This window comes from Euwallacea similis, chromosome 14 (genome assembly GCF_039881205.1).
Source record: "Euwallacea similis isolate ESF13 chromosome 14, ESF131.1, whole genome shotgun sequence".
NCBI lineage: Eukaryota > Metazoa > Arthropoda > Insecta > Coleoptera > Curculionidae > Euwallacea > Euwallacea similis.
Genome location: NC_089622.1, coordinates 151,234 through 176,944, shown reverse-complemented (window position 1 = coordinate 176,944; position 25,711 = coordinate 151,234). Strand labels below are relative to the sequence as shown.

General features: G+C 36.4%; 3 protein-coding genes across 7 annotated transcripts in view; 2 read left to right on the top strand and 1 right to left on the bottom strand.

The window, feature by feature from the left end:
- The window catches only part of LOC136413468 (5-hydroxytryptamine receptor 1-like), a 97,514-nt gene extending 80,102 nt beyond the window's left edge, over nucleotides 1–17,412 (top strand). For all 5 annotated transcript variants that reach the window (XM_066397047.1, XM_066397044.1, XM_066397045.1 and 2 more), the window contains 3 exons: nucleotides 16,475–16,796; nucleotides 16,848–17,170; nucleotides 17,224–17,412. In XM_066397047.1, coding sequence (XP_066253144.1) covers nucleotides 16,475–16,796; nucleotides 16,848–17,140 — 615 coding nt within the window. In that variant the 3' untranslated portion in view covers nucleotides 17,141–17,170; nucleotides 17,224–17,412. The remainder of the gene's footprint in view (nucleotides 1–16,474; nucleotides 16,797–16,847; nucleotides 17,171–17,223) is intronic.
- Nucleotides 17,413–17,473: 61 nt separating this feature from the next.
- LOC136413473 (vesicular integral-membrane protein VIP36) lies at nucleotides 17,474–19,915 on the bottom strand. The gene is made up of 6 exons (XM_066397054.1): nucleotides 19,549–19,915; nucleotides 19,065–19,180; nucleotides 18,807–19,004; nucleotides 18,592–18,754; nucleotides 18,368–18,534; nucleotides 17,474–17,858 (listed from the first exon to the last, which is right to left on the bottom strand). Exons 1-6 carry the CDS (start codon nucleotides 19,670–19,672, stop codon nucleotides 17,646–17,648), a joined length of 981 nt encoding a protein of 326 aa, XP_066253151.1. The 5' UTR covers nucleotides 19,673–19,915; the 3' UTR covers nucleotides 17,474–17,645.
- Nucleotides 19,916–20,890: 975 nt separating this feature from the next.
- Nucleotides 20,891–25,510, top strand: Gprk2 (G protein-coupled receptor kinase 2). The gene is made up of 10 exons (XM_066397042.1): nucleotides 20,891–21,289; nucleotides 22,831–22,926; nucleotides 22,988–23,163; nucleotides 23,293–23,583; nucleotides 23,933–24,238; nucleotides 24,291–24,432; nucleotides 24,559–24,721; nucleotides 24,778–24,967; nucleotides 25,023–25,286; nucleotides 25,338–25,510. Exons 1-10 carry the CDS (start codon nucleotides 21,238–21,240, stop codon nucleotides 25,401–25,403), a joined length of 1,746 nt encoding a protein of 581 aa, XP_066253139.1. The 5' UTR covers nucleotides 20,891–21,237; the 3' UTR covers nucleotides 25,404–25,510.
- Nucleotides 25,511–25,711: the final 201 nt, after the last annotated feature.

Here is a 25,711-nt window from a genome sequence, read left to right as displayed (position 1 = left end):
AAATGAGCCTATAACACTTATAAGAGTTTTTCTCTTCCATGCCTTGATATAGGAGTTTCCCCTCGCAACAAACCACGTTTACCATCCTATGCTTTCTCCTCGTTTTCAAACTTGTAGTAATATGTAGCTAAAGCCGTTAATTCAGGCATTAGTTAAATACTAATACTAACCTGGAAGAGGTTTTACTACACTCATAGTTGCAAACTTCTTACTAACATTTCAAAGTTTGATGCGCAAACCATAAATCGTGGTGCATATGGCCGGTTTTGCCAGATAAGTGCAGCGATTAATCCGAGGGTTATTGAATGATTTAAACGGGGGTTTAAAATTGAACAGAAGGGCCCAGACGATTTTTCACGGTTTGGTATTAATGCTGATAAAGAGAGAAGGATTTTTTGTTAGAGAATGAAGGGATTTGGACTCGAGGATAGGACGTTGAGTTTCATAAATTTGAAAGGGTTTCGATGTGAACTATCGCTCGAACGTGTAATTTGAGTGGAACTTTTTATTCCAAAACCGAAGACCATTCTTAAAGCTAGTGATCTTGTGTATGTCGATTTCACATTTCTACCAATTAAAGATATTAATAAGAGTAAAGCATGTTGCAAATTTGGTTGCGTTGTGATGACGCACTACTGAAATATGTCGTTTTTTTTGAAGTTTACAAGCGAACTTCGTAGGTCAACATCTCCTCAACTATCAGCCGTAGAAAAGAAATAAGCAAATCGTCATATTTTGAGGTCTCCTACACGTAACTGCTCTGTGTCGGTTCCGTTACTACCGACCATTTGGCTGGGAGGTAATATTTTCGTCATTACAAAAAGATTAATAATCAGTACAAATAAAAGATGTGATGGTTGGGCGAAAATATGCCATATGCCACAACTTCTCCCTTCCGGGATTCCCCACAAATTTCGTTCTTCATAGCGCGAAGCAATAAATTCCCGCCGAACTTAATCGCGTTATAATATGCAAATATCGATATTAAATTCATACTTAACGGTGGATATTGGAAATTAATGTTTCCGCTTACCCATCCAAATCCTTCCAAAGAGCTCAGAGGCCACTCGAAAACAAATCTAAGGATTCCGTTCCGGTAGTTTCCATCAATGCAAATCCGATCGAGCATTATTCATATTAATAGTCTAGTACTACATGGAGCTGGCAATCGATAAATTTTCAGCACTCCAGATAAAAGTCCCTGATAGGATTTTAAATTAAATTTCCACTTCAGGTTAATATACGTTCCATAAAAGGAGACTTAGGAAGGATGCGGATGAAATTTTAATGTTTTGCACTGGTGCTTTTCACATTTGCTGAATATAAAATGGCCAACAATTTCGAGGATAATTGAATCCGTTTTAGCTGTAATGGACTTCTTTCGTAAGCGTTTATTTAGTGATAATGTGCTTTTTGTAGAAGCTTCAATAAAAAATGAGTTTGTCTAGTCTGTTCGACAATTTCGATAAATTTCTTACACTAAACCCAATAATTGGGGTACTTCTCCAGCAGAGTTCTAGTTTTTGGATTTTTTCAACCATGCCATGTGATAGGTGCAACAATTCGTCATTATAATTATATAAAAGAGCTATAAGGGAAAAGGAGCGGAGGAAAAATAAAAGACACCGTGGCCTAACGCGATGTACGTGGATTTCACCTCGGAGTTTATCCAACTTATAAAAACCTTGAAGGGATTTGGTCTAAATTAAAAAAATTTTAACAATCGAAAGCGTTTGAAAAATATAAAAAAATCGTTTGGAATCAGACTTTACATTTTCAAAAAAATTATTAAAAGTCTCCTAAAAATAATAAAAAGCTTGCAAGAACATTTTTTTAGCAAAACGCAAACCGGAACGCAAAACATAAGAATGCCCCTCGAAAATTCAGCTCCAAATCTATGAAAATCTATAAAAATACTCAAAAATTACCTGAACTAATAAACATTGGGTGAGGCTTTTAATAACCTGTAAAATCCATAGCTTTCGATATATCCAGGCTGCTACCGGGGCTACACCTGATCGAGTCATTAAAAAATAATCAAAGAGCCCCCAGAGATTTCATAATTCTTTCTAATCTCGCAGGAAATGCTTTTAAGATGCAAATTACTGCGGGGAGGATCCGACACTTCGGAAGCGCACAGTTTTTAATGGAATTGAATAATCAACCCTTCCTTTATTTATTCCTTCAAACCGGCTTTCGGGGGGATTATGACTCCGTTTGTAAGGGATCAAATTTGTGGGTGACACGTATAGCGTAGGTAGCAGGTATACAGACCTTCATTTAACTTATAGCCCCGATGCTTCCGGTCCTCTAAGTCAGATGCTTAACGAGATTGCCTAATTTTGAGAATGTAGAGTTGCGTCGACTTTAGGGGAAAGCAATAATTGAACAGGGTGCTCCTTAGGTAACTCAAATAAATAAATACATTTTTATTTATTTTGAGCGTTTTACTCATCACAGTTTCAATTGAGCTGAGGTGCAGGCGCAGATCCATATCAAATCTGAGCTATTTCGGAAGAGCAAAAAGTTCATTGTGAATCAGAAATGGCCTGATCATTCTTTTTAAACGTGTGGTTAATGCCGTTATCATTTTTACGAGGATTAAAATAGTTATTAACCATTTTCCAGGCAGTTTTAGTTTTATTGTTGGAGTAATCTATAATTTGATCTAACTTAGTTCGTTAGCATTTTCTAATATACCTTTCATATCCTTTTCTCCTCTCTAGGTAGAATTCTTAACACTGCGGACAGTTCTTTACCTCTCCTGGATATGTTTTATTGTATTTTTTATTGTAACGTTGCATAACTTTTAATGTTTTAAGCGTAAGTCCCTCATGGAAACAATACATAAAAAAGTCGTAAAAAGTTCCCAGGCATTGGTCATTCCCTCCATCATAAACATCACTTCCATATTCATTATTAAGGAAATTAGTACGTCATTTGCTATTATTGTTGCAAAAGTTTGATATAATTTTTGTTTGCGAAAACTGGGTCCAAACAGCCCGTAAAGTGTACAAATTAGTAGGTGTGGGCGGAAAGGGCGGGTTTCGACAAGACTTCCCTGAATTAGGATTAAAGTTAGTGAATACATTATCCAAGAGTGTAGACCTATTAGCGGTAATTGTTGTAGGAACATCAATAATTGGGGAAAGATTAAAGGAGGTAAACAAGGTGATAAATCAACCTTATTCTCTGTAGTCTGGAATTGATGCTGCGATGTCCCAAATGGTGACCCGAGTCGTGGAAAGCAATAGTTTGATAGTCTGACAATAGGATTTATTTAGGTTGTACCAATTTTGAAAGAACCGTTTCCGGTATGGTGTTTAGACACTATTTCAATGTTGATTTGTTGATCCTGAAAATGAGAAGCTCCGTAGTTCTCCTGGGGTAGTTCATTTTTTATATTTGTCAACAATCTAACAACACTCAACAACACCTTCCTTGCACCTTTTGAATACAGCAGTTCCCACATGCATCATCTTTTAAACGACTTAAGCAAAAACTACTAAATTTCCTATAGGAAGGTTAGTTCGCGTTGTGGCGGCCTTAAGAAAATTGCATTACCTGAAATATAATTTAATTTAATCTCATCCGAGTAGAACTTCAATGTAGTGTCTGAACTGACTAATTTTGGTATTTAAACGATAAAGAGCGGAGCTTTGAGATGAAATTCAATCCGGCAAATGAGGTTAAGGGTAATGGGGGTTTAGAGGAATTTGGTTTTCACTTAGTCGATAAGTGCAGCTTTGAAACAAAATTTTAAAATTCCTTCTGCAGAGATATCTATTTAACCACTCAAATCACAGCACTGAAACGGTTCTCATGCACGTTCTAGCGCCAAAAAATCCTTAAATTCCCCAAACAGTTTGCTTTGGAGCTTATAGCATTGTCCGATCTTTTTGCCAGTTTCTCGGGAAGAGCTTTTGTAGATTATAGAAACTCCCTTTCCCAGCTTTCACTAGCGTCTTATTTCGTCTTTAATGGTTATTTTTATCTCTTATACAAAAGGCATTTTCCAACAGGAGTGCTCGCTATTCGCTGTAACAAGCTTTTATACTTTGTCAGATCATGTTTAATTACCTATCCAGAAATTTTACACGAGAATGAGAAGGATTTATTAAAGTAGCTTAGACATGCAATCCTTATCAATGTTTCAAAGGTGAAGTTTTCACGAAAGCTACATTTTGAAGAAAAAAATATTAAATGAGGCTCTTTTCAAGCCTTAGCTGCACACTATTCCATTTTTAGCTCCATATGACGTTGTAAAATAGATACATTAATAACTTCGTAATCAGAGCTCATTAGTGATAGTTTTATTAGCTCATTATGTTGCATAAATAGCTGTAGGACAAGTCTTGGCGAAATCACTATTAACTTTAGCAGCAACATGCAAAAGGCTCTTGATAACAATCAGATATGATTTTTTGTGAACGATCATTTTTTTTTCCTATAACGACCTTTCGATATACCCAACCACTAGCCACTGTATCAAACCTCCCCCTCTCAAGATGTTTCAAACAAATAATATCTCCTTCACAATCTGTCAACACAGTTGCCAAACTTTTCTTTAAGCAACGGCCGGTACATTCTTTCTAACTAAGCAACCTGAACTGTAAGGAAAAACATACCTAGCCTAGTGTGGTGGCGGCCGAATAGTTTGGAGATTTCCCGAAGCGCCTACCCACTAAAATCCTAGGATTGAAGGAGCCTTCTATGCCTCCGAAACTGTCCCTGAGGGATGTAACATCAGGGTCAAGGATGTCTACATTTCCAAATGCTCACATAGGTTTTCAAAATTTTTCATTACTTGATTGTTTGTTGTCCCCCCATATGGAAAAATCCTCTTTGATTAAACCACGCAATCCGATCCAATTTATATTAACGGGAAAAATTCAACCCTATAGGCAATAAATGGGAAAAAGCAGTCACAATTATTAATGCGACACAAATGGGGGTAACATTGGGCTCAGAAAAGTGTTTACTCTTTCAGATTAATTGGTCGGTAATTTGGACCTGACCGAAATCGCCATTTTTTCGATTGGAATCAATCGTCTGTCCCCTCGTGATATATTATCCGTTATCCGAATCAGAGGGCGAAAAAAATTGGATCGCCGCGAATCAGTATCAACGGTCCAACTATTGAAAATTGCACGAGAGATAGGATTTGACTATTTAGAAAATTTAATTGTGAATGCTCGAAAAACTGGAAATTTTGTGCAAAAGCTCGTAACTTGCAGCGGGAATATGAGTGCTTGATAATTTTTAGGTAAAGCCTAATAATGCAAATGATTAACGGACGTTAACTCAAATAGGTTACTCCAGGTTGAGTATCATATACAGGGTGTTACAAAATATTGTTCGGAGAATTCCATATTATCGAGTATATCCTCAAGACTAATACTCATCCGAAATTTAAACTCAATATCTGATAAACTCTAGAAGTTGTGTAGGAAATAGGTTAAGATCCATTTTCAAGATTTAACCCCCTGTACCTTGATAACGAAACACTTGCAAACCTATATTTATAAGAATTTTTTCCATATTTTTTGATGTAGAGACTATCGTAATAGCTTGAACATTTTGCAAATGGAAAGCTATCCCAGATAACGTTTGGTACATCATACGCTTTTGAGTTATGAATTCGTCGAAATTTGATATATACATGGTGTCCTATTTTTATGTCCATACTACAGGGACACGAGGGCTATCTTTTATGTTTAGGACATAGATGGCAGCGCTACTCAAATGTGGAATCATTCTCCATCACAACAATACAAGTTCGCACATAGCTTACAAAACAATAGAATTTTTAGCACAACGAAACGTAGAATTATTAGATTTTTTTTGCCTTTCCGAAAATCAAGGTCGGGCTTCGTGGTCAAAGGATCCAATCATCAGACGAAGCAGTCGACGCCTACAAAAAACATCATTTTGACTGCACCAGTAAACGACTGGAATAACTGCTTTCAGGAATGGTTAGAACGCATACAAAGGTGCATTGACAGTCGTGGAGAATACTTCGTAAAACCATAAAGTCTGTAAAATTTATTCACTGTTTTATTCCAGCTCTCTGTGTAAAATTTAAAAGACAGTCCTCGTAGTATATTATTCCGTATGGTGCATCGCTATCGTGATTCGACCGATGAGCTTTACGCTTGCAAAAAAGGGTGTAAAGTTATTTGAAAGTTTGGAGGCCATCGCATCGTTGTTATCATTCATCTTATGACTCGTACCTTTATATGGTATATATATTTTCATACTAATATCGATTTTTAGATAATTAGCCCAATGGCAGCGCGGCGAGAAATAAGTTGTTTGTAATTCGGAACTAGTAGTCCATATAATGAGATGTTCTTTTATCTTTAGGGATTCTCTCTTATCTTCCTGGGAAATACTTCGAAAAACAATACAGGCTTTAAAAGCTATCTACTGTTTTGTTTCAGCGTTATATACAAAACTTAAAAGACAGCCCTCGTATTAGTTGCATCTTACCAACGGTAGAGCTATAGTGAAATCAGCCTTTAAAAGTGCCCAATAATTTTTTGGTTTTGCGCGATTTTCAAAATAACTAAAATCGGTCGAATTTTGACCTGGACATTTTGGCCATTCCTTCCGAAGGCATGTCTCTTCGTCCACTTTATTGGGATCCTCTAAAAGGAATCAAACGAGGTGTAGAAATCCGCACGAAGTCCCTACACGTACTAACTTTAACTAGATATTAACTTCAATGAATCTATGTAAAAAGTTGGAGAAACTTAAATAAAAACTCGCAAAATCTGAAGATTTCCAGATTGGAATATTTAACGAACTCATTTTGCGCAATACGTGCCGTTCGTCGGGTAAGTAATAACTTGAAACTGAAAACTTGGGAAAGTTTGAGGCGTTCCAATTCCAGAGGCTGTTTCCAGTTCGACAGGAGGCGATAGTCTCAACACCACTTATCTATTAATGCCGTTGCACGTTCTTCCAGTAAATTTTACGACGAGGGGAATTTTAAAAATTAGCACTTAGTTTGAAAAAGCTTATCAATTTAGTGCTCTTTCTTCTTCAGAGTAAGCAAGGCTCAGAGTGCTTCTAATGCGAATTAATTAGTGCGGAGGAGGCCGTTAGAAATAGTTTAATTAAACGCTCTATTTCACATAACGATGCATAATGCACAACAGTGCTTATGCAAAAGACGTCCTACGTACACTGAAAAATAGATTTAACTCATGTAACCAATTTTGAAACTCACCGTTCCGGAGATATCAATAGCAAATGCGCTTATGAAAGACTCCCGATATATGACACCCTGTCTCTTTTCTCTTTATCTTCGTAATTCCTATTAAATCGATACGACAAGTTACTATAAAAATAAAAACCAAGATGAATCTCGTTAATCTCTCTTGATCATAATAATTAAGGAACTCAAACCGATTTTCAGCCCAAGATAAAAACGTTTGCGTAGCGAGGTATGCCAATCACAGAATAAAATCCTGCCATAAAAATCTTTAATCTGCCGAACATTTGGCTACTCCTAGACATTCAATTTTATTTCGGAGAGGATTTTCACAGTATTTTATTAACGTTTCCACAGTAAAACTGCCTTGATAAACTCGATTAGTCGTTAAAAGGATTTATTTTCGGTTACGTGACAAACCAGCATTGGTTTATGCATATTTTTTGTGGATAAACCTAGCGCTAGGCTTTTCCCACAAATCACTATTTTCTTTCCAAGAAACCTTAAAGTGCCGCATTACTTATTTTTGAACACGCATGTTTTAAGGTCTAGGAAGTAAAAGTAGTTTCATGAATCCATCACCGGGGTCGTGGGGCGTTATAAAGACCTTCTAGAAGTTTCCATATTGCAAGTCATGAAGCAAACTAAGCGGCAACGCTGGATAGTAGCGACGTTAATCGCCTGAAAACAGGGGAGCCTTGATACTTTTTTATTTCATCTCGGCCCTTTTCAACAGTTTTACTGACGTGCAGAGGTTTTGGACCGACCGGTCGCGAAAGCCGTGCTGTTTAGGTAAAACCGTCGTGCTTACCTGTCGTTCAAAAATATTTTAAAAAATGATTTGGATCCGATTTTGTTCCGTCAGTCCGTTCGGGTAAACACGAAGGCTGCGGGCTAAAGCCTTTGCGTTTTTTCAGTATCGTACGTTGTCGATAAGGTTTTCAGTCAATTGTGCCTGCAGATCTTCGCCAATTTAATAAAGAATTCTTCACAGAATTCATGCAAATTTACAGCAGCTTGCCCTATGGTTGGAAAGCGAAATGAGATGAATACAGGACCGTGAAAAAAATTTTATCCTTGGAAAAAATTTGTATGGCCCAAAGTCCTCCGGTTCAATAGCGGTTTTGTCTGCTTTGAACGAACCTTTTTTTATTTCTGAAGTTTATTTTGGGGAATCGCTGAACATTGCAAAGAGGTGAGGCGGGCCCTTTACACATAAAAAAGTTCTTTGTTATGCTTCGCACTGTTGCTTGCAGTCGATTTCTCTCCTAAAGCCTAAAAAATCCCCGTTATTGCTACTAGTGTTATAATCTCCTATTACTGTCTCATATCAGTCAGTTAGGCCGTCATATGTTTTTTGATTTGAACGTTATTTTTCTTCATTGTTGGAGCAGAATCAGAAGGCACAGTCAAAATTTAGCTAAAAATTCATTAAAAAAAAACCATATGTTGCGGACTTTATATATAAAATTACATACAGGGTCATGTTCTCTCCACCAACTCCAACTAAATAACGGGTGATTATTTGAAAAAAACTCGCAGTAGGCGGTCAAGCGTAAACGTAGGGCGTTGATTAAGTCATCTAACAAGTAGATAACTGCTAATGAATTTATCCAAAACGTGACTCGGGTATTTTTGATCTTCTACTTGAGGTTTTTTTAATGATCACACTTTATAATGGAGCTTCCACTATTCGAGTTTATGAAAGTCCTTAATTTCTCATTATTTACCCTGTGGAACTTCACTGACCAGGCTCTATGAAGATAAGGGACAAAAGCGGTGGTTTTCACACGCCCACAAAGCCCTTCCTGGACGCCGTTTTCGCGAAACAAGGAAGCAAAGCCCCGGTTTCGTCTTTTGTGCCCTTTGAAGTTCGTTTTGTTCTCAACCCTGTTGTGGTCGGTGCCCCAATTGATTTCATATCGGCATGAGAACAGCGATAACGACGATAAACACGAATGCTCTTTAAAACATTGAAATGGGCAATTGCCAGGTTAATAAAAGATGCAAGTAGGTAAATTGACTCCCGTTTGTAAGGCGAACAACGATTTTTTCATTAAGCCAACTTTAGGCAATTCAGCTCCTCATTAGGAGAACTAATAGAGCAAATTAGAGTTGCTGACAAAGTCAATTTGGTTTTTAATTAACGGGCACAACGAAAGGAGCGCTGCAAAGTTGGGCCCCTACAGGATTTTTTATTTTCTTGCCTTTTCCTGCTTCGTGCTCGCTTAACTAAGATGTGGCGTAGGTCGGTGGACTGCACGTTTACGAACGTTTCAATTTTTAATTTAGTTCCTCAAACGCACAGGGAAAAAAGTTGGGCATAACGTGTTATTTTCGGCCTTTAGGTCGCAATCAATTAAATTCTGAATTTTAATACGTTTTTGCTGGGAATGATTAAGCGATATTTACTCAAAGGGCCAGAATTCATACTGGAAATGAAAATGGATCTAAATGGGAAACATCGGGCTGAGACTCCATTAGGACTCGTATTTTCTCGGTTTCTTTTTTCTTTCAAATGGCGACGCATGGCCGATTTCGATAATGCTCAAAATGTGGCGGTCAAGCTCCAGATTAAGAAAGATTGGTAGATAGATGGACTTTACTTCAAAATTTCATAAATTAAGATCCCAATTAAAAATACCGGACTTACATAATTTTTGAACGATTTTTGTTTAGAGTTAGCTTAAATTTTCAATTTGGCGCTTTTTTTCCGGAAAAATCTGAAGCAATTTCCAAGGAAACTCAGAATATGACCAATTAATCGCGCCCAATATGAACGAACTCAGCCGAGCTTACGAAATATGTCGAATTTTCACATTTTGAAAATTCGATTTTGGCGCTAACCAGACAGCATTATATACGCATAATAACCGATCAGTTTAGTCTTTTATACAGGTTTTTAATCGCAGCAATTTAAGTATTTTACGGTCATTGATGTCCAACGGTAGTAAAAGTGACTGATGATATTTTTAGCTAAAATTTAATTTATCATAATCAAATTTAAAGAAAAATATATTGCTCCCATCAAGACAAAAATGAGTGAAGGATCGAGATCCGGGCAGAAGCAATTATTTTTCATACAAAAATGACTGTCATGGATCTTGAGTGCTCACCCAGAAAAGACCTGATCTTTTATACGTTAGCGCTGTCATCCCTAATAGTGAAGTCATGTTTTTCGCCCCACTTTATATAGTTAATTACATTGAGCGTAATAAAATAATCCTGTAGTGCAAACTCGTAAAATTCAGTCCTACCAAATTCAATGACGAAATATATAAAACAACGGCAAACTGTGTTAGTTTATTCCATTATAAAATAATTTTGTGAAATATGGTTCGGTAAGTTCGTTACTAACACGCAGAGCTCTTCATTAAATGGTGTATATCTCCACTTTTAAAGCTGAAAATGCTTTTATCCATTTATTCTGTCTTGTTGTTTCTTTCTTAAGATGAGGTAGACGAGACGGCAAATAAAAAAAAAATCTCTTCTGTGGGGATTTTTAGGAAGTTAAATGAGAACAACTCTCTTATGCCTCTAACCGTTAAATTTAATGATATTACGTATTGAGTTGTAGTCAAATTGATTCCTGGGCTCAGATCATAGAGTTGAGAAACGTAATATGCATCTAAAAGAGCATGCAAACAGGCCTTCTCATCCATCATCTCGAAGGCGAGGGCAAAGCAAAACTCTTTCTATATGAAATGCGAATATCCAGTTTTAGCTGCTAACGAGTTTCGAAATTTAAATCCGGTTTTATTTTAAAATTCCTCTAGGCAAATGGAAAGTTTTATTATTGATTTCTACAAAAATCTACATATCTATCTGGATTTCCTTCATAACATACAACTTTAACTTATAGAACATAAGAGTCGTCAATTTGGCCGTTACCAACTTTTTTCGAATCCGTTTCTTCTTGCCGTTTTTCAGAATGACTGCACATTCGGCTTGCAAATCCGTGTAAACATTCATCAATACTTCATATATTGCAAATATAAATTATACACACACCGTCTTGGATCACCCGTATAAACAAGGTTTATAGTTTATTTATTTGGTTGTATTTTATAATGTACAAAAGTTTGTTATTTTGCAATCAAAAAGTAATAATAAACATAAAGATGTTGTTGGGCATTTGGATTTTTATTTGCAAATATGGTCAACACGTAGTTATATAATAATTAGGGGGTCCAAAACTTTTGACGATGTGTATAAATTACCGGTCACCACTAACATCTAGTTTTATAGGTTTCAACAATTTCACTCTATCGAGCTCGAAGTCCAAGGTCTAGAACTGGCAAAACTATGACTTCTTGGGTTTAATATAGGAAGTGTTAATTTTCCCGTGAATTAAACCCCCTTAATTATGTTTTTGTCTGGTGAAAAGTCTTTTAAACACATCCAGCCTGGTATTTTTGATGGGATTCGCCCAGGCGCCTACCCACAAAAAACCTTGGATTTCTTTTTGCTGTGACCTGCAACGCCCCGGAACCGTTCCTGGAGGATAAAACCTCCTTGTCGAGGTGCTTGGGGATTCGACTATCCATTGGTTTTAGACTGGAGATTATTGTCCCTCTTAAGTAGCACGCTCCACACGCTCCTTTTCCTGCACTATCGCAAAAATGACATTGCTATAACAGCCCCACTTTGTTTTGCCATCCAATATATTCCATCGATAAAGGATATTGGAGTCAGATTGTCCACGCATTCTTTTAGCACCCTTCACTGCTCTTCGAATAACGGACACTGGAAAATACATTGTTTCGCAGCATCAATAACTCCGCAGTTCCCGCAATCCGGGCCAGTTTTCCTTATCCTGTGGGCGTAGCTCCTGAAGCTACTGTGTTTGCTAAGCGCTTGAGTTAGATAGAAGTTCTATGTTGGCACAATGTCCATAGATCTACGTAGGGAATCAATCGCTTAGTCCACTGTTCCTTGTCCGCCAGTCGTATTCATCATGTTTGCCACTTCTAAATGGTTGTTCATTTGACCTCTTGCCTACCTGCTTCCATGACCCAAGGGAGAGCACTCAGAATGGTGTACTCCTCCAGGCGGGATTGGAGGAGTTCCTGCCAAGACCTGGGTTGCCTCTAGGGACATCGTGCGATGTGCACAGGTGACCCGCATCAGGGCGTTCCTTCCTGGACACTGGAGAGCATCTGTGCGTACTTTTTTTACTGTCACTATACCTCCTCAAATAGGGGCGATATAGAGAGTGGTTCATTGGATTACCCCACAGAGCGTGTGTCATTTCAAGGGAGTCAACAGTCTATCATCGGCAGTATCCTCTGAAGTTAGCTTAGTTTTTTTAAGCTATCTTAGGAAGAGTCCATGACGTGCTGCACAAAGTACATATTTTCTCCGAATTAAACTTGAAATATCGAATGGAATTTTTGGATTTTATCTGAAGACCGCTTACTCGGAAATACATAGTTCCTCTCTCTCTCTCTCTTTTCCCGCAGAAGACGAAGGTTTCTAACTTTTCCACAGATAGCTTCAAAGAGTGGCCGAGAGTCATCTCTCTCACAAGAGCTGTGTCGTTAGGATATCCAACAGGAGTGCCTTTTTGGGAGTTTCCTGCTTCCAGAATCCGGTCGTTTAGGATGCTCCACAGGACGAAGCCCAGAACCGAATCTGTGGAATTCCCTTCGCCATACTGAACTCGGCTTCTTTGTCAATTTTCACTACCCGATTACGGAAATACCCAAACTCCCTGAATTGAACCCAGAAAGTAAAGTTGGTTTCAACCAGAACTATAAAACTAATTCTAACTTCGTAAGAACTCGAATTTTCATTTCGCTACTTCAGTCTTGTTTTTATCGTTATATTTGTAATTTTGCATCAATCAGCTCTTTTTTAAATTCACTTCATGTATTTATACTATTCGGATTTATCGATAAAAATGATTTGATTAAACGTGCCGGTGGTGTGGTGTTGACCGAAAAACATACTTCCATTGCGCTGAATATGCGGGAATTTATTCGGGAAAATTCGAATATGCGAAGAGGTTATTCATGTAAAGCTGGATATATTTTCCGGTCGGGAAGATGCTTTAGTTGTGATTGCAACGAGAATATATTAAAAATGCATTTCCACTGGGTAAAAGTAGATATCCATTAGGGGCATTTAAATTCATTTTTAAGCGGAATGTCCGTTATGCTGCTACATATACAGGGTGCGTTACACGAACCGTTTACTTTATCTCCAATGTCAAAAGCGATATGAAACAATCCTACTCTGATGGGACGCCCTGTGCGCAACTACCTTTATATTACGTGTTTTTCTACGTTATTCAAATTAAAGTAAACAACACTCAAAAATGAATAAATATTCTGCTTTTCTAACTCCATGTCGTTTTAAAGGTCGAGAAAATGTCATCTCATAGTTATAGCACAATGAACGTCCAATTTGCCGCAGTGGTATATACCAAGGAAAGCCGCTATACAGTGAAATGTATGAGGGTGGTTTATTAAACCACATAAACTTGCATATCGAATTGAGTTTAAGTGCAATAAAAACTTAGGAAACTTGCACGTTCGCGGGCTCTACTAAAACTATTAATTCTTGAAACTCATAATTCGCTGTAAAAGTACATATTCTGAATGGAATTCTGGATAAACTCTACAACGCGAAAACGGAAGTGTCCCTGAAACTTATTCAACTAAAAGAAAAAAAATCAACTTAATTCGCTATGTTTCCGACGATAATCCCCGAATTGTAATGGGATATTGCCCTTTTATCTATCTGATGCGGAGGATTATCTAAATCCAGAATCCCTATACTGCTGAAATTGTTTTTGTTTAGAACTCGATTGGAAGTTCGAATTATTTGCTGTTTCGATGAAACTTTCAAAGTGGTGCTAGGATTAACTGACCAGAACCTTCTGAAACAGGATAAATAGTTTTTAACGGATGAAGTACAGACACGTGCACAGAGGCATTGCCTCCGACTAATTTAATAAAAAATCAGGTTGTTCTCAGAATGAAAGGCCCAAGAAAACTGGATATATTTCTTTCTTATTGGGAGTGCAGAAATGATCCTAAACCGGGTTCTGAATGAGCATTAAATTGCGCATATTTGCCCTAACTAAACTAATGACGTACCTTTTATGATTTAGATATTCCCGTGAATTTGCAACACCTTGTATACAATACTTCATCTACTTCTTGCACGATTGTAGTTAATAATTATTTAATTTACAAAGCGAAAAAGTAGCAAATTTACTGCAACAACGATATTCCGCTCGGCATGAAGGAATCTAAGATAGAAAATTCGCATTGTCGTTGAGTAAAACTCGTAAATTTTTCTCCGATTGGTGTCGATTGAAATCCTTTATATAGTATCGGGTTTGATACTACTGTAAATATAGGATGGTATTTATATCTTATAATAAAATCACAAGTCAAAAAAAGGATTATAAATGTGCGTTTATTAATACAAAGTGGACAAAGCGGAGGATAAAGTAAATTATAAATTTGCAAGCACAGACACGACTTTTGAGTTGCCAATCGAATCCGAAAGAAAAGAGAACTTGTACATGCCCTGCAAATCCTTAAATACTAAAATCCATGATAAACCATGAGTGTACCCTGACTAGAGTGCCATCTGTACTACTCGCCGCATTAAACCGTGGCGTCTTAACTGGAAATTGGAATTGCAACTATGGGGCCGATGAAGTCTATTACAGGCAGTTCCAATGCCGACCAAGTTTATTGCGGGGATTTCCAATGCCGACCAGGCATAACATGGGAAATTCCTATGCTCTAACTAGTGCCTACCAGGGTCGTATCTCAGGGGTATATCAATCTTTAAAATAATACCTACTATCTAACATCTATCAAACTTAAAAGTAACTCCTATCTATAAGAATACACAAGTCAACTGTGATCCTAAATTCATTATTTGATTTTTGTGTATTTCTTAAACGCATTTGGAACTTTTTATTTGACAGTAAGTAAATTTTACGACCGCTTATCTATCAAATTTGCAGTGATGGAAAACCTTTTAATGTCTATTAACTAGGTAAAAAGGTTACTCTACTGCCCAGGCAGTAAAAGTCTGTTAAATAACCACGACACACTTCACAACACTCAAGCTCCGATTACGCCATAGGATGAAATACATATTTGTTAGAAATTTCGGGAATTCAGTGGAGAACATTCGCAATACTTTAAATTTCCATATTTTAACAATCCAAACAGTTTTGCCGGTTCTGAAATTGTGATTTCATACAATAAACTTCCTACAAAGGCCGGCAGCACCCTGATGTAACAAAAACCATTTCAATGAAAACGTTTCTGATTAATTTTGTTGGAAACCCACTTTCCAGTACATTAAATATTACCCAACGTAAACTGATAAATCAAAACAGAAAAAACATTGTAAAACGTACTAAAACAACTTCAGACAAAATGCTTTGCTGGAATACGTCTTCCTTTGATTAACATCTTTTAATGTAAAACAAAAACATTTTACCCCTCAGAAACATTCCCTTAAGCTGCAACGTTTTTGTCAGTGTGTTTACGCCGACAAAACCTTTTTGACATGTTTCTTCTCGTCAGACTGCAACCACGGTCTCTTATTTTATGCAAAAGTATTCCAAAGCACTTCGTGTTTGCCCTTTGAACATAAAGTAGACAGTGGAATACTATTAATATTAACAGAAACAAGATCTGTTTCTTTTACCCTCTTTTCAGTATAGGATGCATCCAACGGCGTTTTTTTAATTAGCTTTCTGTTTATCAACTATAAAATCAACCAATCCCACCGGCACAAAATTTCTATATCTCCTGTAGACATGTTTCTGTCAATATGGTCATCATCAATATGATGCCGGCCTAAAATGGATTGTTAACAAAAAACATGTAAACAATAATAAAGTGGCTGAAAAAAATTGAATTCAGACCCTGCGTGAATCACATTTACGGCATCTCTTTCTTTCTACTTGGAATTTTCGATCAAAACACCCAATCAAGGGACTTTTTACAGAAAAAAAATATATTCACCATGTAGGCAAGAAAAATATTCTTGACAATAAATTTTTCTTGTCTATGTAATGGAAAAGTATGAAAAAATGTTCTTGTCTATATGGCGGACATAACCGAAGTTATACTTGTATGAAGTTTATAATAGAAGTTACAAACTAACTTCAAAGTAGGACTTTGAAAATTGAAATTTAAAAACTCGCCGCACACCAAATTTAACTAAATATGTTTTACATATTACCTAAAATAATTGAATGTTTACCTTTTACAGTGCAGTCTTGATCCCACAATGGGTCGTTGCTTCAAAACACGGCACAGCAACGAATCGCAGTGCCCCATGCTTTCATCCATATCAAAACAAACGTCGAAACTGAAGCATCCAAAGGCCAGCATCCTCTCGGCCGTCGTCAAATCCTCTCCATCGACCACGTCAAACCAGAAAAAGCTGAGATTTCAACTAGCCAAAGAGCGCAAAGCCAGTACTACTTTGGGGATCATCATGAGCGCCTTTATATTCTGTTGGCTTCCTTTCTTCGTACTGGCGCTCGTCCGACCGTTCCTCTCTGAGACCACTACCGTTCTCAATACTTTAGGTAAAAATATCCTTCTCAAGTTTGATGGAAATTAAAAGTGTTTTTTTGCAGGTAGCATATTCCTTTGGCTGGGTTATGCTAACAGTCTCTTTAACCCCGTAATCTATGCTACCCTGAACCGCGACTTCCGCAAGCCGTTCAAGGCAATATTGTACTTTCGGTGTGGTAGTTTAAATCATATGATGCGTGAAGACTTTTACCACAGCCAATACGGTGACCCTGAGCAACATCCCAATAGGTACCATTTAGAATACGAAGAAGGCGTTGAATACATTGAGGCTGAAGGGGAGGAAATTAAGGTGTCAGAGACTGAGACTACTGCTGCTCGTGAATCTTTTTTGTGATTATCGACTTTTAATGGAGCGTCAACACAGGTTTACATTATTGGCAATACCTAATAAGAGGTATAACTAATTGTTTGTTGCAGGTTGTTTCTCCAGCAAATCTACCTAGCGACAACTTGGACTAAAAACAGTTTCTTGAACTATTTTTTTTTTGTAAACTTGTGAATCCTAAATATTTAAAAGATTTTATACTTCTTAAGGATTAAGACAATCGACTTTTTTTAGAAGCTAAATGTACATATTAATCAAATACACACTTCTAGTCAGAGCCATTTTCAGCGTCTTTATGTGTTTATTTTTCCTTCGTCACAAAGAGAAAATAAAGATGGTAAATGATTTTATAGTACTTATAATTCATCCACAGTCTTGTAAAAAATATACACACCAAAAAACAATACACATATAAATAATAATAGTTTTTCACTGGCCTCATTAGGGCGGTGTGTTAAGATAACTTCGCATTAGCCTGGTGCGACCAGTGAAAAACGCTATGAAACAATATTGCTTAGTAAAATCTCTTTCTGTTTTTCTCACTTTGCTTTTGGTAGAACATAACACCTAGAACTGCACAAGCCACAATCACTATACTCCCTAGCAGCATCATGAGGAATATTTTCACTCCTGACAAAGATTCGTTTGGATCGTCGACGTGTTTTCTTGGAGGGTTGAAGTACATTGCTGAGGGCATAATCTGCGACCGATCTTCATTGGAACGAGGCTGAAATATAATAAAAATCCTTCTTTAAAATGCAACTGTAAATGTATCATGAGGTTTTATTTGTAGCATGTTTTCTCCTCAAATTCCCCATGGCTCTTGCCTCATATTATCAAAATTATATAATTATATTTCTGCTTCATGTCAGATTCATTAGTAAAGAAACAAGCAAAACAGCCGTAAAATTTAGCATTGTTGACATTGACATTTGGGTTTTGCTGTTGATATAAAGGATTTTAATGAATGAAAAAGTATCAATTTGGAGCACAAAGAACTCTATATGTGATGTTTGTGAATATGTGGAGAGGTGCAAAATTCTTAAATTTTGTGAACCATGCACCCTTAAGAAGAAGCTACTAATTTACAATTACAAGAGATACCAGTTAATTATCAATTTCATTAAGGATTTACTTTGCTGAAAAAATGCTTATGCAGCTTTTCAGATTTTTTTATGAAATAGAAAGATCAGACATTCAGCAAAAAACTACTGCTCCACATATATTCTAACTCACATCATCAGGTAAATCCAAGTCAAACAGCCTTATTGAAATTATATCATGGTTATCTGACAAATCTCCTGTAGTGGCAGATGCTCCTAGATAATACCCTGTAGGCAAATGGATTCCTTCAACCCTAAAGCACTCTTTCCACGCTTTTTTATTTTCTACGTCTGTGGACACTAAAATCAGGTTTATAAATCAAAGTTGAAATTCAACTTAGACCAAGGATCACTAACCTGTTAAAATATCATTCTCATATTTTATGGCAATATGTGTGTCATGATTAAGATTTCTAAATTTGGCATCACACGCTGCTAGTTGAGTATGAGTACCATCTCGATCATGGTCATAATGCATACTGCCATTATTAACCATGGCAGAAATAAATGGATGTTGATGCTATTGGAATATTTTTAGTATGTATATAATAATTTAATTTAAATTGTCTTACATTGTGTGGTCCATTGTGATTACTATATGTGTCTAAAATAATTGCCAACCCCTGGAAATAATCTGCACTACCAAATACTGGCCCATCAAGTAATTTATCTTTGGTGTACCAAATTGCCATTCCATCCCCAAATAACTCTTTGCCCTTACCATGGACTTTAAACTGAATTTGTAGATTCCAGTTTCTACTTACCACAGGCTATAAAACATGCATTATAAGGAGAAATTAGTCCTCTGTACGCATGAAATGCATACATACAACAGAATTCCATATGGCACCTTGCTTGCTTTGTAAATCTGGAGTTAGTCTTACATAATTAGGAGTTACTATGGTGCTGCCAGTGAATTGCCAATATGGGATATCTATTCCTGATCCTAAAAAAGCAATGTTTTTAATTTTAATAAGTAGAACAGCAATGGAAATGATTATTACATCATGGCTGAGTCAACAAGGAAAAACTTTAATACAGTAAGTCAATAGACAGACAAATTGACAATAGATGTGTTCAGAGAAGCCATTGGTACCAAAAGCTTTAGAAAATGTCTGAAAGACTGGAGTGGCATATACCAATAACTCCTAGACATTCCATTGCCTTGAAAACCTTCCTCCAGGCCAATAACTTACTGGTTTATTGGACTGTTCTGTCTACTGTTTAAGGTGATTAAAGTGACCTACAGATTTTGAGGTAAGTGCAAAAATTTAATTTCGATAAGACATACAAGTCATATAATATAATACTTACCATAATAAGGCCTGATAAGAGCATGTTCTCTTTTCATAAATTCTTTAGTGTTCCACACTGCTTTTACTACCTGAATTATACAAACAAGGCTAAGGAAACATTTTGACGAAACACTAAAAATCATTGTGCTTGAAGAGGTGCTCTGGATTATGATTATGAATTTATGTGAAATTATTTGACTTTTCGCTGGAGTTTAGACTCTTTTCAGGTAACAGTTAATCTCTATAATAAGGGAGAAAGCTCTAAACTATTTGGTCTTTTGTGAATGAGTATATTAAATGAAGTCCATTTATTTGCTTCAGAATTCGGCGATTTGGGTTGGAAGGTCGGAAGTTCTTAAACGTCCGCACAACGTGTGCTTAAAAAGCAAGGAAACAGCAACTAATGACAGGTGGACAGGTGTCATTGATGTCGATTATTTGAACAAACGTCAGTCACAGACGCAGTCATAAATTACATTGGCCACGCATCACGGAACGTAGCAACCTAAAAGAAATTATTATCACAAAGACCCTAGGTCGCAAAATAAAATGAAATGAAGACTCGTAAATACATCCACCTTCTGATTACACTTTTTCAATCAGATAAGGACGTTCCGACAATAATTCTGGATGATAATTGAGGAGTGAAGAGAATTTTGTCAGATTGTCAATGTTTTTTATTGTTTTTTAACAGTAGTCAAAACTGGACATAATATATATTTGAATTAAAAATCCTGTAGTTTAACAGAAAATGCAATGCCAGTTAAATATTTATTATTTTAATGCAAAATTTAACAAAACTTGAAGGTAAAAAAGTTTTGAACATTTTGATCAATGAAATTTAATAGTGAAAACTGAGAATAAAATGTTATATAGTTTCTTATTGCTCTTAAATAAACTGTACATTAGAGATATTTTTCCTCCGAGAAACGTATAAGTAACAAAGTATAAAAAAGAGCAACTCGTGACTAAACACTTCTAATTTAGTTATCAAACAATGTCAACGCATAATGTGAATGCTGTCAAGATAGCAAATTTTATACTCTTTCACACATGGTATATCTAAATTTTTGCTATCTAGGATTAAAAAGTAGCAGTTTTAGTATTTATATGACTTTATTTTGTTAAAAATGAGCTGTATAATAAGTATCTTCCTCACACCATAAAATAAACACCCTGTATTTTGTGGCTGTCGGTGCGAATCACTCACACCCGGTGAGTACTAATCGCTCTTATTGAGGAGCCAGAGCGAGCAACTCGAACATCTTAACATGACGACTCTGAATGTTCCGTAATTCTCCGTGACTGTAATGACTGTAGTCTAGTCTGACGTCCCGCGTGCGTACTAAAATTGCGATGTTTACAAATTAAGCATTCGCTTGTAACATAGGGCTCGTGTAATAGACACGCCCTTTATATAGAACTATTTACAAAAAAAATCTCAGTATTCTCAAGTTTTAGGCATTTTAGAGCCCTCTTCGGCTTCCAGCGAAGCATTTTTGTAGGACCTCGAGTAACGCATGTATATTGGCTTCGTAAACACAGTTTCTGCGTCACAAGTTTACTCACTTGAATGAACCCAACCAAAACAAACCGTTCTCGTTGTGTGGAGGATGTTCCAGACTGAAATCCCGATGCGATCCACCGAATTTGAGATTCAATTTTAGCTTAGCCATTGCTAGATCAATTTGTAACCACGCTGGAACTAATGGAACTGGAAAACATTGTCGCCAACACTGTCTATCTAAAGGCTAGGGAAGGTAGGTCATTCATTCTTTTACTAAGGGCTAAATTATTGATGTGCCGGTAAAATACCAGGCCCAGGTGTATAAATTCCAAGGAAACATAGAATTTTAAGTGCAAACCTTTGTAATTTTGTTTTTATTTAATTTCATGGATGGAACAAGGAAAAAACCTACCAATTTGAGGTACCAGAGTTGCTTTCTTTTATGTGGTCATTTTGGATCAAACTGTGTTATGATCCCTTTCTGTCAGGGTAATTGTGCAAAGTAACAAGATGTGTCAAAAGGAGAAAATTATTATGATCTCTTAATTAAGATTTTACAAATATCAAGAGAAATCAACTGTGATGCCTACCAATCCTCTGCTATTGCCTTGATTTAATGAGAACTTCATGTTTCTGCCAAACTTTTTAGAAATTTAATAATTTGGCTCCGAATCGACTATTTTTCTAGTCGATACTACTCAATTTTGTTGTTATATATTAAGTTGCCTAAAATAAGACAAAAGTTTCACAATTAGTACCAATGAAAGTCTAATCCCTAACAGCTGCTTGTCCTAAGCAATGTTTAAGTATATTTACACTTAAGGTTAGTTCAGGTTGCTTGACCTAATCCTTAAACTAAAAATTATATGGGACCTTGACTTTATGTGTACTTAAAATTGGTTATTGCACATAGTAGTACAATAAATTTGAGACCTCCCCACTATTTCTAGTTTATGGACAAGGACCATGTAATCTTTGTATTTTCATATGAAGAGTAGATATATTTATTGTGTCACTTCCACATACCGAGATATATTTAAAATATGTGTTCTATGAAAACAAATGCCTAGTTAGCCTTGAAAATGTAACTGCATGTCTGGGATTAATTTAAATATTTATTTATTATAATTTGTTGAAATGAGAAACTTGTGAGGAACATTTAAATTTGAATCTTTCATGACATTCCACTAGATTTCTGAGCTTAACTAGAGGTTGCTTGTTTTTTAATGCATGTTCCACCTTGATGTTTACATTACCTCCCTTAGGTATTAGGAATTGACTTGAAATATAGTGTTGAAAACTGTTCAGTTTAAAGAATAATTCAGATAAAAGTGAGACATTACTATAAGAGTTTAAAATTTGGACTATGCCCATCTTAGAGAGCATGTAATCCAGTGTTGAACTCAGATTTTTTGTAGAAAATGATTACTATAATTTAAATGTTTTATCCCTGAATAATTATGCAGTAGGCTTTCTGCCCTTTTATAAAAAATGTGACACTTTATCCTGCTTTTAATCATTTATGATCACAAATAAATGAACTTTTCCTATATATCATACATAACAAGTTCACACCACTTGGGTAAATATTACTTATTGGGGCATAGCCTGCTTAGTGTAACCAATAATTGCACTGGGTTATTTGATAAAAAGTTTTATAATTATTTCTTTGTATGAACATAAAAAAGATAACTTTCATCATATTTTACTCTAATTGAAACTATCTCTAGAGACAATATTCCATAATGTTAACTTTCGTTTGTAGAGATGAAAATTAATGAAAAAAAATTTTAGGTGGATCTGACAACAATAAAGGTAAAAGTAAAAAGTGGAAAAAAATCTTGCAATTTCCTCATATATCCCAATGTTTGGAATTAATAAATAAACTAGGTAAGATGCAGGATCACTTTTTTATAGTTTGATAATATGTTAACACTTTTCTACTGCCTAGACGTTCGGTATGAATATGTGATTGAACAACAACCAATTGGAAAAGCATTGTTTGGAGAATGGTGCGAATTAAAGGGTATTGACTATCATCGCTGCTTCCTGCTACTAAACTTGGCCGCACAGTATGAAGTCGAGACTGACGATCAGAGACACGAATTGGTTTCTGTTATCAAACAAGTAAGGAAAGCATGCAAAAGTTCTAATAACCAAGAGACAATTTTTTTATTCAAAATTTGTCTCTTGGTTGATGGGAACCTTTCACAACTCTTACTGACATGATTAAGTAAGACGAATCTTTTGTAACAGTTTTTAGAAAATCCTGAGCATCGAAAGGCAATGTTAATCTCAGATAGTGAACAGTTATTTATTGAAGGGGAACAACTAGACAATGGTCCCAACAAAGATCTGTTTTACAGCCTTGTTCAATCGGTTCGCACCTTTTTGGCCGGCGAACCTTTCAAAGAGTTTACGAAATCAATGTTTTTCCACCGCTATTTGCAGTGGAAATGGCTCGAATCTCAACCTGTAACTCATAAGACGTTTAGGATGTATAGAGTGTTAGGCAAAGGGGGTTTTGGAGAAGTCTGCGCTTGTCAGGTACTTGCTGTATTATCAAATTTTTCAAAATATATGTAGTTGATAACATGTGTTAATATTCACACTGTTTATGAAGAACCCTATATATTTACCAATAATTTCTTAGTCACTACAACTTTTGTATTAATTTTTTCCTATCTGCTATAGTAATTGACAAATCCTTCTTAAACACACTGTTGAACAATCTTCTATATGCTATCCAACATAAAAAATCTCGACTTGCCACGAAATTCAGCTTTTTTACAATATATTTCTAGGAGTTTTTTTACTTACTTTAAGCTAAGGAACGTCTCCTTAAAATTTTACCGCATGTTTAGGAAATACCTTGTATATTTCTTTGAAACTCCAGGTTCGTGCCACTGGTAAAATGTACGCATGCAAAAAGCTGGAAAAGAAACGTATCAAGAAACGCAAAGGGGAAGCAATGGTTCTGATCGAAAAACAAATACTCGAAAAAATAAATTCACGGTTCGTAGTTAATTTAACTTACGCTTACGAGACGAAGGACGCACTGTGTCTCGTATTGACGATAATGAGCGGGGGTGATTTGAAGTTCCACATTTACAATATGGGCAGTGAGCCTGGTTTGGACATTAACCGTACAAGGTTCTACGCGGCCGAAGTGGTATGTGGTCTCGAGCATTTACACAAACAGGTTAGTGGTTTTATTAAAATTATTACGATACCTCAAAATTCCGTTTTCTTAGGGTATAGTTTACCGGGATTGCAAACCTGAGAACATACTGTTAGATGACCATGGCCACGTGCGCATTTCTGATTTGGGATTGGCCATAGTCTTGCCTGAAGGAGAGTCGGTGCGCGGTAGAGTCGGGACTGTAGGCTATATGGGTAATACGCTCGAAGTAGAATACTTAGATGCCTTTAGTTTATCTTGAGCTTAATTAAATCATGCATAAAGCTAGCAAATTAATTAAAATTATCTAAATTTGTTAATGATGTCGTTTTTTTCTTTAGCACCCGAGGTGATCGACAATGAACGTTACAGTTTCAGTCCTGATTGGTTTAGTTTTGGTTGTTTGGTGTACGAGATGCTTGAGGGACAAGCACCGTTCAGAGCTCGCAGAGAAAAAGTAAAGCGGGAAGAGGTGGACAGAAGGGTCAAATTAGAACCTGAAAGGTAACACGAATAGACTTCATATTTTCCAGAAATAATTCATAACTTTTCCGCTTTAGATACTCAAATAAATTTAGTGAAGACTCAAAACTTTTTTGCCAACAATTACTTACTAAGATCGCAGCGGACCGGTTAGGTGGCAAATCGGATCGCCACGGAGCTCGTTTAGTTAAACAACACCCTTTCTTCCAGTCGATCAACTGGAGACGGTTGGAAGCTGGGGTCGTTGATCCCCCTTTTGTACCTGATGTAAGTTGACAACATTTACCTCATGTAATTCTTACAGTTTATCTTGGAATTCCAGCCTCATGCCGTCTATGCCAAAGACGTCCTGGATATCGAACAATTTTCGACTGTCAAGGGCGTTAATATAGATGAAAACGACTCTACATTTTACTCGAAATTCAACACGGGTTGTGTCTCGATCCCGTGGCAAACTGAGATTATTGAGACCGACAGTTACCGGCAATTGAACGTTTTTGGTCCGAACAATACAAGGTCTCCGGATCTCATACTGGAACCGGCTCCACAAGCTCAAAGTGGGGACTGTTTTCCATTCCGACGGAAGGCAAGTTGGTTACAAGTATAGGTTTTCAGTGTGATACGTTTATATTTGCAGAAAAAACAAATTCCACGTAATCAGCCAGTACCTATCAATGCGTCGTTACTCTCATCAGTGTCATAGAGGTTTTCATCATTGTTTATCTACCATAGTGCTTTTGATTTTGTGTAGTTCCTTTGTTCATCATTGTCTTTCTATCTAAACCACCATTAAATTTGTATATAAAGGAATGTTTTTGTATTTTTAATTACCTACAAAAAACTTTTTAAGTTTTTCATTCACTAACTCGACACCACTCATTCACCCTGTTCTCTCACCTCAAAGTAACATTTTATTTATTGTTAATATCCTATAACGCTTGCCTACCATCACGCACTTCCTACATTTAATGTACGGATTAAGTTAATCCCTTATACTAGGTCGAAAACGAA